General features: G+C 50.2%; 2 protein-coding genes across 15 annotated transcripts in view; one reads left to right on the forward strand and one right to left on the reverse strand.

Annotated features, from left to right (window-relative positions):
• The window catches only part of TPD52L2 (TPD52 like 2), a 15318-nt gene extending 8748 nt beyond the window's left edge, over positions 1-6570 (reverse strand). For 4 of the 14 annotated variants that reach the window (XM_015881815.2, XM_015881813.2, XM_032448649.1 and 1 more), the window contains exons 1-5: positions 6441-6570; positions 5900-6045; positions 4812-4960; positions 3948-4007; positions 2388-2447 (exon numbers count right to left, since the gene is read on the reverse strand). In XM_015881815.2, coding sequence (XP_015737301.1) covers positions 2388-2447; positions 3948-4007; positions 4812-4960; positions 5900-6045; positions 6441-6459 — 434 coding nt within the window. In that variant the 5' untranslated portion in view covers positions 6460-6570. The remainder of the gene's footprint in view (positions 1-2387; positions 2448-3947; positions 4008-4811; positions 4961-5899; positions 6046-6440) is intronic. The other 10 variants (XM_015881824.2, XM_015881822.2, XM_015881819.2 and 7 more) reach the window with 4 other exon arrangements.
• A 1557-nt stretch (positions 6571-8127) lies between these two features.
• LOC107323085 (WAP four-disulfide core domain protein 5-like) lies at positions 8128-9775 on the forward strand. The gene is made up of 4 exons (XM_032448653.1): positions 8128-8457; positions 8615-8755; positions 8840-9151; positions 9669-9775. The coding sequence occupies exons 1-4, from the start codon at positions 8331-8333 to the stop codon at positions 9683-9685; spliced, it is 597 nt and encodes a 198-aa protein (XP_032304544.1). The 5' UTR covers positions 8128-8330; the 3' UTR covers positions 9686-9775.
• The last annotated feature ends 666 nt before the right edge of the window (positions 9776-10441 follow it).

Raw genomic sequence — 10441 nt, forward strand, 5'->3', positions numbered from 1 at the left:
GGAAGGCCTTGTGCTCACTAAAACAGCCACGCTTACTGCACTGCTTGGCATCCAGCTCTCGCAGATTAGCACTGAGAGCAGAGCAGTGATGAGAGGAAGAGTTCACAGAGTCAGAGGACATCATCACATCTCGCACACGCTGGAAACTCTCAAGTGTTATACTGAGCCCAGGGAACCAATCTGGCTGCAATAGATGATTGGAAGGAAAAATAAGTAAATAAAGATAGCAGACATCAGTTCACCAATCTAGTCCTGCATCCACAGCTCCTATGCACACGTTCATACTTCACCACTGCAACTCACAAGGCACAGCCAGGAAAGTGCAGCAGAGATGAGAAACTCCTTAACCCAGAACTGTCAGCAGGTAGACGTGTGGAATTGGGTCTGTAACAAGCAGGGACCAGGTTACAAAAGCTTTCAGTGCAATTTAACAGCACTCAGCTCTGACCCAGAAGTCACAACTACCCACCTGCAACTCCATAGCTAGGTATACCACCTGTATAAACTCAGTTGCTCACTTCCTTCCCTCAGTGCTACCATAAAGCATGCTGGAATAACCCAGATCTGGGAGCAGTCAAGGATGAGCTCTGATGAACACCTCTCTATAACAGGCAACTGGCTGCAGGAGAAGCTGCAGGAAAGGTCTTTGCCCTGAGGTATTCATCCTGTGGTACTGAAACACTTCATTGCATCCCCCTAATATAAATCCTACCAGGAAGAGCCAGACACAAATCCTCAAATCCTTCCTTAATACCAGCCTCTTCTCGCTTGCTCTTATCCAGCAATCACTATTTGTACCTATTAAGACACCTTGCACCCCACAGTTACCACAAAACCAAAGCTACAGACAGGGCTGACTTTCTGTCTTTGCCCTACTGAACACAGAGGGCAAGTCAAGCTCTAAGGCCAGAGCAGCAGCCACCAGGAAATTCAGCAGAGCACAAAAGCACGTTAAGGTCCCGGGGTCAGTCAGGATGCTTGTAAGCTATTATCGTAGAGAAGCTCCAAAACAACAGGAAAGAGGATTCATTCACACAACAAACCCAACCACACAATTGAAAACCTTTTCTTTGGTTGTCTTGAACTTGGCTCCCAGCATTTACTGAGCTTTTGGGAAAGGAAATAGAAATCCTGCTCAGTTTCTAAACCGCTGCTGGAATTCTACATTTCAAGCCCACTGGTCTCTCCCATTTAATTGGCGTCTACCTTGTTAGCATGAATTGTAATGCTGTCTAGTGCCAAGGCAAGCAGGAAAGCTGCCATGCCACAGCTATTCAGGCCTTGAGCACGCTCCAGAAGCACGCTTCCGCCATATACTTCTGGTGCTTATTGAGTGCAAGGAAACAGATATAATGAGAAGTTTTCTATTCCAGCAGGCACACCCAGAGGAACTCTGATTAAACACCACTGCAGTCAGTCACACTGTTGGTGAGCGTAAATACAAGTCACTCTGTTTAGCAAGTAAAATAGTGACTATTTACACTTTCTTAATCTAGAAAACATCCACAGAACACTGAAAATGGAACATAGGGAGCATCAAAAAACAAAACAACTTTCACCTGTCTTATGAAGAAAACCCTCAGTTCACAAACACTGAAAGCAAGAGGCCAGACTCAAATGACTGAATTTCATACCTACTCCAGAGAACAGGAATATCCTGCTTACTTAAGACCCACCTCACCATGGTTAAATTAGTTCAAAAAGCAGCGACACAACCTGGATGCCTCCACTGCACTACTGCAAAGGATTTCCCCTATATACAATGCCATAGATGCAATGAGATGGATGAAGGCCAACATCTGTAATATGCTTCTGTAATTCAGCCCAGATGAGAATTTAATTCCAGATACTTAATAAAAAACATAGCTAAGAGACTTTTGCAGCCAATGAACGCAGTACAACAGCTGCGAAGTTTAAGCTGTTCACATCCATTTGGAGCCTTAAAATGTCAGAACAGCTGCCTTGGACACTAAAGCATCATTTGTCCTCATCAGGTACCACAGCTAAAAGAAGAGCTCTTGCTCCCCACAGAGCATGCTGAGGGGTGATGAGAAGAGATCAGTCTGACTATTGCACAGCTCAACAGTTGAAGTAACAAAAGCTGGCATGCAGTTCGGGTACCCAGTGGCTTCAGCCAGTTCTCCGAAAGCAGGCAGCTGTTTGAAGAGCATCATTTGGACCACAGTGAAATCATTCAAAGACTGACCTGAAAAAAACACTCCCTCTCTCAGATTAGATTTTTATCAGGTTAAAAAAGTGAAAGCTAGAAGAAAGAAATGCTTAAATAGATGTAATGAAAGGAGAGGACTGCGAGAAGGGGCACAGAACATTAGTGGTAGCAGACTGTCATGAAAGCATTTGTTATTGCTGAAGGTTAAAACACTCACGCTTCTGATTGAGTTAATTTTTCATTCCAGTCCTCCAGAGTGCTGCTGGCTGAAAGATATCTACAAACACAATGGGGGTTAGATACAGTGCCAAGATTCATGACTGATGCTTCTTCTGTCTGCTGTCATTCTGACACTTTCCACATTAGTGTCTCTTTACACTTACAGCAATGCAGGTTTCATTTCTCTGATAACAGCTCTCCCCCTTCTCTGTTACAGACAGAAGAAAAGGAGCTGTTGTTTCAGAGGCAGGAAGACACCCAAGCTCTGGTTTCTTTCTTATCCCAACACACTGTGCACAAGGAAAGTCTGAAGTTTAGAAGGCGTTGGGAACTGAAAGACTTCAAAATCTTCTGCTCCCTTCATAAAACAGCATAGCAGCCAAACACCAAAAGTTAAAAGCACACAACAGTGAATTGAGCACTATGCCAAAAAATCTGACTGTCATCCCCAAAGCTGTACTTTACCTGTACCTGTATGACCTGGACAAATTGTTAAACTGCACTTCACTCTCTTATCTTTAGAAACCACACTTCTTATACATAACAAGGTATCTTTGGGGTTGTGAGAATTAACACTGGATGTACAGACAAAGTACAATTGCTATAAAAGCATCTGGTACCAGCTTAGACAACACACAGAAGTGCTCAGAGGACATACATTGCAGGCACTTCCTGTCAACCCTGGAAAATAACATGCTTAGTCAGATCAGAACTGCTGACGGGAAGCTTCTAACTCATTCTCTCTTAGCTAAATAATCACTTTCTTAAGCACAAAATGCAGAATGGAGAGAATCCTCAGCACAGAAAACATTCAAGGTCTCCTTTACTTTCAGCTATGTAAGAATCAAAGTGACTTGTGACTAATGAAGAGAAGTCTAACATGACTAAACAGTATGTTCTAAACACAAAAGCAGGCAGCAGCATTTAGCACCTGCTTGTATATATTGTAAAGACTAAAATTCATTGCTTTCTAACGTTTGACAGCATTCAGAAAGGTTCACATAATGAACAGAGTCACAGCATGGCAGCTTTCAAAGCCTACTGTACATATTTGCATGTGCAAAGCCCCTATTTTCAGCTACGGACAAATGTCTTCAGGCATCATATTTCCACTGTGGGCAAACAGAAAGGTAATATTCAAACTGATTCCTACCACATCTGATGAGAAAAGAAATAGTCTGACAGTCAAGACAAAAGTTCACTAACAAGACACCTAATTAAAACAGATTAGTCTACCAGTGACCAGTTAAAGTGAAGCTGTGGTTGATTTCTTGCATTATTTTTTAATCATATGTGGTTTGGTAACTGATTGGAATTTTTCTTCAGCAATGGCAAGACTATAAGAAAGATGATAGCAGTAACTTTTACTCATCCCCATTACAACTGAGGAGTGCTTATAGCTGGACATCAGGCATGCTGCTAAGAACAGCCCTGACTGTAGCTTTGCTATGCCTCCAGCTCCCAGTCAACCCCTGATGCCTGTGAGAACATGGAGCAGCACAAATGGGGGATGCAGCAAGGAGCACGAAGGTGTTGCTGAGGAGCCCAAGGCACTCACAAGTCAGACTGTGTCACTTTGTCATTCCACTCTCCAAGTTTCTCAGATGTTCTCACATAACTAGAAACAGAAAGTGTTAATGAATATAACTTATAATATTCATTTCTAGAAGACAACGACACATTTCAGTTACAAAGGTGTAACAGAAATTGAGCGGGGGACAGGAGGGAAGACGAGGAAAAGAATGAACAGTGAAACAAAGAGCTCAAAGACCCACCCTGCAGATGAAACGTCAGTAACACCAAATTCAATTTAAGTTGCATGTTACTTTTTAGACTGAATTATATCCCTCTGGGTACCCCAAGGGCCCTTTACATTTGGCAGCTGTGCTCAGATTTACCCCGACTCTCCTTTTGACACTGTCAAACAGTGCAGCAACCATACGCTTTGTACCTGTGTAGTTTTCATTTCAAACCTTCTTTAGGCACAGATATCTCTGCATATGACATTCCTAGCAGACTAATGCTACAGATAGCATTCTCAACTAACACTATGCACTACTAAGTGAACTCCAGCATTTTTTTCACTTCTCTTTGAGCTTGGGCTCAGAATGAGGTAGCAGCAGTCTGTGTCTCAAAGAAATGGGCAGAAACAGACAAAATGAACTGTTAACTAGTGATCAAGGTCTTTAACATCGAGCAAGGGAGCATCCAGCAATGATGCATTCATACCACTGATATGAAAGCTGTTTATGCTGACACATGGCATCCATTCAATTCATTGCATTTTAGAAACATCTTTTACTCTACATACTTATCAGAGCAAAACCCTCCAGCCAGTTGGAAAAGCTCTGGGATGTGCTAAAGGGAAATAAATGCTACAGTCACTATTTCATGTGAAACACACATAACAAGCAACACTTACGCGTTGGAGACTTGTACGTCATGCCAGCTCTTAGACAGGTTTTGCTTCAACCCATCCAAGGGAGTCAAACCTAGCTTCCTCTTCAGCTCTCCACAGTGCCTCTCTTTAGCAGCCAGAACTTGTCTGAGAGTACCAATTTCTTCTTCCACCTTAGAAAGAGACAGATGCGGATCTCAATATCACGGTTTGCTAAGATTCTGGGAATGTATAAAAAGCCCCTGGACCAGTGTTTTAATAGCACTAAAAGAACTCATTCCCCACACTGTAATTTCAACAGTAGACCCATCTAAAAAAGTAAATCAATTACCAAAAGCTCTTTTAGCTAAGGATTCAATCTTATGATTGTTTTCTTCTGCTGTCATTAGAACAAAGAGCTCAGAGATCTTTCTTACTCTGGAGTGGTTTCAGGGCAAAGAGAATTCATTCCTACTTAATTAATCACAGTTTACCAAGACCTGAACAGCCACTCAGAACAGCAAAGTCCTCCCTTGCCAAAACATGCAAGTGAGAGAACCAGCATGAGATTATCAAGTATAAGAAAGAACAATCAACACTACCATCAGCTACATTACACATACAAATTATAAACTGAACTTTAAAGCCCAGAGGGCGCCTAAAATTTGAGGTATGACATTACAGGCTCTCAGCTTTGGAAAAGCATAAATGGAGCTAAAAGAGCCGCCTATGAAACGTGATAAATATTTAAGAGAAAAGGCTGATGATGAAAGCACATTAAGTACCTCATTGTTTCAGCTTCCTAAGGAGAAAGGAGCTATGTTTGCATACAGCTCACCTAAAGTGGTGTTTTCCTGCTTGGAGCAGAGCTAAAAGCCTTGATTAAGCCACTTATTTCTTTAAGGCTCCACATGAAGCAGTTCTGTGGATGATCAGGCAATAACACACACGGTCTGAAATACCTGCCAGCACACCCTGCTCCTACAGCACCCACCAAACCCTCGTTTTTTCCCTCCCATCATCTAGTAAAGGTGTATGTTTGGTGGCCCTGCCAGGCAGGGGGGTTGGAACTACATGATCCTTGAGGTCCCTTCCAACCCGGGTCATTCTGTGTGATTCAGGAGTAGTTTTACCTTGGCGATCTCAGCCCTCAGCTCCTCCTCCTCAGCAGCACTCAGTCCCTCGGGCGCTGCCGTCCTCGCAGCAGCCGCGTTATCCACGGGAACATCCATCATGGCATCGGACAGCAGCCCTTTGTTGGGAGAGTTAAGGCTGATATCTGTCAAAACAAGAAGCACAGAGCACATATAGCAAACAGCCAACAAACGAAACACGATATGCAAAACCCAGAGGGGAAAAGTGAAGAAAAGGACCCTTTGCTCACAGGAAAAAGGAACAAAAACCCTCAGCTGAATTTCCCAAGCCAACGTTGAACAGAAAATAGCGAGGCCTGAGGGAGGGAACAGCAGCACCTCAGCACCAGCCCGGGGGGGCCTCATAGGGGGGACCTCACAGCTGAGGCCTCACAACCTGCCCCTCACACTGAGCCCTCACCTCCTGCCCCCCACAGCCGAGGTCCCACCTCCTGCCCCTCACGGAGCTCCCCCTGTCCTCCAAGAACCCCCCGTCCCTCCTCTCGTCCCCCGACCCCGCAGCCCGTCCATCCATCCCTACCCTGACTCGCACTCTCCATGGCGGCGCTTCGGCCCCGTTCAGCCACCGCCTCCACCCCTGTGACGCAATCACCCCGCGACGCCCTCCTTCTTCCGGGAGGGAATGCGCAGGTAGATGACGTCACGTATCGCATCAATATGGCTGCAGCGCCTCGCCGCGGCCTACGCCTTCCGACAGTGTGACGTCATCGAGGAGGAGGTGACATGACGTCATGGGGGCGGGGGTGAAGTGACGTCATGGGGGCGGAGGGCTCGGAGCGGTGCTGTGCTGTACGGGAGGCTGGAGGGAAGGGGGCAGCAGCGGCACGGCATTGGGATGGCCTGGCCTTGGCCTGGTGCGGCCCGGCCCTAACCCCAACCCGAGCTCCTGTGGCTCCACGCCATTCCTTGGGCCCTGCCGCTGTCACTCCAGTGCCCCTCAGCCCCTTTGAACCAATTAAACACGGGGTCACATCTCTGGATAGGTTGGATGTTAGGGGGAAGTTCTTCACTAGGAGAGTGGTCAGGGCCTGGAACAGGCTGCACAGGGAGGTTGTGGATGCCCCGTCCTTGGAGGTGTTCAAGGCCAGGTTGGACGGGGCCCTGGGCAACCTGATCTATGGGGTCTATGGGGTCTCTATGGGGATCTATGGGGTCTATGGGGTCTCTATGGGGTTCTATGGGGTCTCCTGGGCAACCTGATCTAGTAAAGGTGTATGTTTGGTGGCCCTGCCAGGCAGGGGGGTTGGAACTACATGATCCTTGAGGTCACTTTCAACCCGGGTCATTCTGTGATTCTGTGGATGCTTCTCAACCCCACTATGGGGCTTTCTGCAGGGAGCAGCCTGCCTGCTGTGAGTGGCTGTGAAATAGGGAAGCGATAACAGGGACAGCACACAGCCAGCACTCCGTGCAGCACACAGCTCTTCACATTCTGCTTTTATTGGCTGTGGGGATGAAGGGGCTGATGGTGGGTTTGGAGCCGAAACGCCCCAGCAGTGATAGTGTGCGTTGTGGTGTCACTTGGGGAAGCCCTCAGCCAGGGACTACAGAAGCCCTGGGTAGCTCGGATTGGCACAGATCAGCATGGCATGGCACAGCATGGTACAGATCTGAATTGAATGGCAAACCTTGGCACAAATCAACATGTCATGGCACACCTTGGCATTGCTAGGCCTGGCAAAGCTTGGCACACATCAGCAAGGCATGGCACAGCTTGGCATGGCACCCCTTGGCACACATCAGCATGGCATGGCACCCCTTGGCATTGCTTGGCATTGCTAGGCATGGCACAGCTTGGCATTGCACAGCATGGCTCAGCTTTCCACACATCAGCATGGCATGGCACAGCTTGGTATGGCACTGCTTGGCACGGCAAACCTTTGCACGTATCAGCATGTCATGGCACAGTTTGGCACAGGGCAGCCGTGGCTTTGGGCACCTCCAGGGATGGTGCACATACAGCCCTACCCGAATCCCCTCGGCCGTGGGGAACTCCTGCCCGGTGCGTGCAGTCCCCCACCCCTTCTCCGTTCCAGCCGTGCCGTGCCGTGCCGTGCCGCCCTATACCCGGACTGCGGCGCTGCGCGTTGGCCGGCAGGGCAGGCTGTTGCTCCGCCGAAGCACGGGACTGAGAGCGCGGCTGCTCACCTCTCGGCACAGAATGATGCCGAGCCGTTCCGAGCCGTGCCGTGCCGTGCCCTGCAGAGCCGAGCTGTGCCATGCAGAGGCGAGCCAAGTGAAGCCAAGCTGTGCCGAGTCGAGCTGTCTGCATTGTGTATAGTGGTTATTTGAGCCGTGTCGAACCGCGCTGAGCGGAGCCGGGAGGAGTCCCGACGTTGCGCAAGGCCCGGGGCAGGGCACCGGACCGTACATAAGGTCGGCGAGGTGCTGGTGTTGCGAGGGCAGTGCCATGGAGTCTGGTCCGCTGCTGCTGCTGCTGCTGCTGGTGGCGGCCCCGTTGGGCCGGGGCTTGGCAGAGTCGGAGGAGGCACAGTCGGAGGAGACGGTACAGGCAGAAAACTCTTCCGAGCGATCCGGTGAGTGCCTTTGTGTCCCGGTTAGGGCATGGTCACAGAGCCGTGGGATTCGTGGTGGGACATCGCACCGCGAGGGGAATGGGAAGAAAAGCCAGTGCGTCCCCCAGGGCCAGAATGCCCTGGGGCTGGTGGGGCTCTGACCTCCTTTCTTTCCTAGCAAAGGAAGTTTTATGCCCACGGACCGACCCTGACCTGAAGGCCAGCTGCCTGAACAAATGCAGAGAGGACGGCAGCTGCGGGGGCAGCAGGAGGTGCTGCCTCATCAAGTGCCGTTTCCTCTGCGTGCAACCAGTACCAGGTAAGGTTACTGTGGGCTCTGCTCTTGGTACCAAGGCTGGGACAGACCCCATGGGCACGAGCCCTTCTCCTTCCCCATCTGCAGCCAAACCGGACACCTCCCCTGAGAAGATTCCGCACACCATCGGCTGCTGCAACAGCACCCACAGCAGTGACACCAACTGCCCCAAACACCGGCGGTGCAGCCCACCCCTGCGCAGGTTCTTAGGGATCGGTGACACCATCCGCAATAACTGGGGCTGCCACCTGGACCTGGAACGTGGCCCGTGCAAGAAATACAACTGTTGCCGCAACTACAGCTCCGGCTCTAGGTCGTGTCAGACACAAATTGTTGGCTGCTGGAAAAATTTCAAGCACTTCCGTACTATGCAGGAGTGCCAGCAGGCCTGCAAGCATGGTGAGAGCTGGGCGTGAGTGGGAGCACAGACAGGGATGAAGGATGTGCTGGGCAGCACAGTGTGTGCCTGGGGAAAATACCCAGTGCTGCTGGGGCTGCTGCTGTCAGGTCTGCACGGAGCTCTCCCACATAGAGCTGTGCTGCAGTGGCCAGGCGGCAGCAGCCATGGTTGCTCGGCCGCTGTGCATGTGGGTGCCACGCGGGGACTGGAAGCGTTCCTGCTCGGTGATTCCAATCAGCACACGGCTCCATCCTGGGAGCTGGGCTTGTCTTTGGCATGAGGCAGGCGATGCTCTTAGCAATAATAATTATTCCTGATTATCAAAATATTAATCTTGCCAGTCCTACGCTCTCAGCCTGCACGGGAGAGGAGGACATGGCTCTCTTTGCAGGCACCTTCCCCTTTCTCTGTGCGCATTTAGGAGAGCAAGCTTTGGGGACTGGCAGTGGTGGGCAGCAGCACCTGGCAGAGCCCACCCGGTTGCAGCCCTGCTCACTGCTCTGCTTTTCTCCCCAGGGCTGCACAAGCGCTGACCTCAGGACACCACAGCCCGTCCAGATCTGCAGAGCTGACCGCTCTGCCCCAGACAATAAAGCCGCCAGGACACCTGGCTTGTAGCAGCACCACTGCTTCTGTCTTGCTTTCCCAGCACATCTGCAGGGACACTGGGGCAGGGATGGGGCAGGGATGGGGCAGGGGCCATGACCACGGGGCAGCAGTGGGATAGTTGGGCATTGCTCACAGATGCTGGACTAATGACAGCAGCACTGTGGCCACCTCCGCTGCGTGGTTCAATACAGCTCCAATAGCCCTATCTGTAATGGCCCCAGCCAGGTGGCATAGAGGGATGGGGCATGTGCTCCTGCCCAAGGTCTGGCTGCAGCTCTGGACCGTTACACAGCCCGGCTGGAGGCACAGGAAGGTGGCCTCCCAAAATGGGGTTTTTATTACAGCCATACATCACGGCAGCGGCCCGATGTGGGCAGACGGAGGTGATTTTTCTTCATGGTTTACAGACAAATGAGGGGAAAGAGAATTGATGTGAACTTTGCTATAGTGAGAGGTCGGCCATACGGGCAGGGCGATGGCTACACTTGTGTTGGGCACCGTGCAGAGGGGCTCTGCCCTGGTCCACCTGCACAACCCAGTGTAACACCCCCTCCCCTCAAGGAACAGCCCCAGCCCCACAGTTACCCACAGCCAGCAGCCCCTCTGCAGCCCCAGTAACTGCCCACCTCCTGCACAGGTGGATGGGAGAACCATGTCTGCCCCAAGCAGCCACTGTGATC

The sequence above is a fragment of the Coturnix japonica genome, chromosome 20, assembly GCF_001577835.2.
Source record: "Coturnix japonica isolate 7356 chromosome 20, Coturnix japonica 2.1, whole genome shotgun sequence".
Taxonomy (NCBI): Eukaryota; Metazoa; Chordata; class Aves; order Galliformes; family Phasianidae; genus Coturnix; species Coturnix japonica.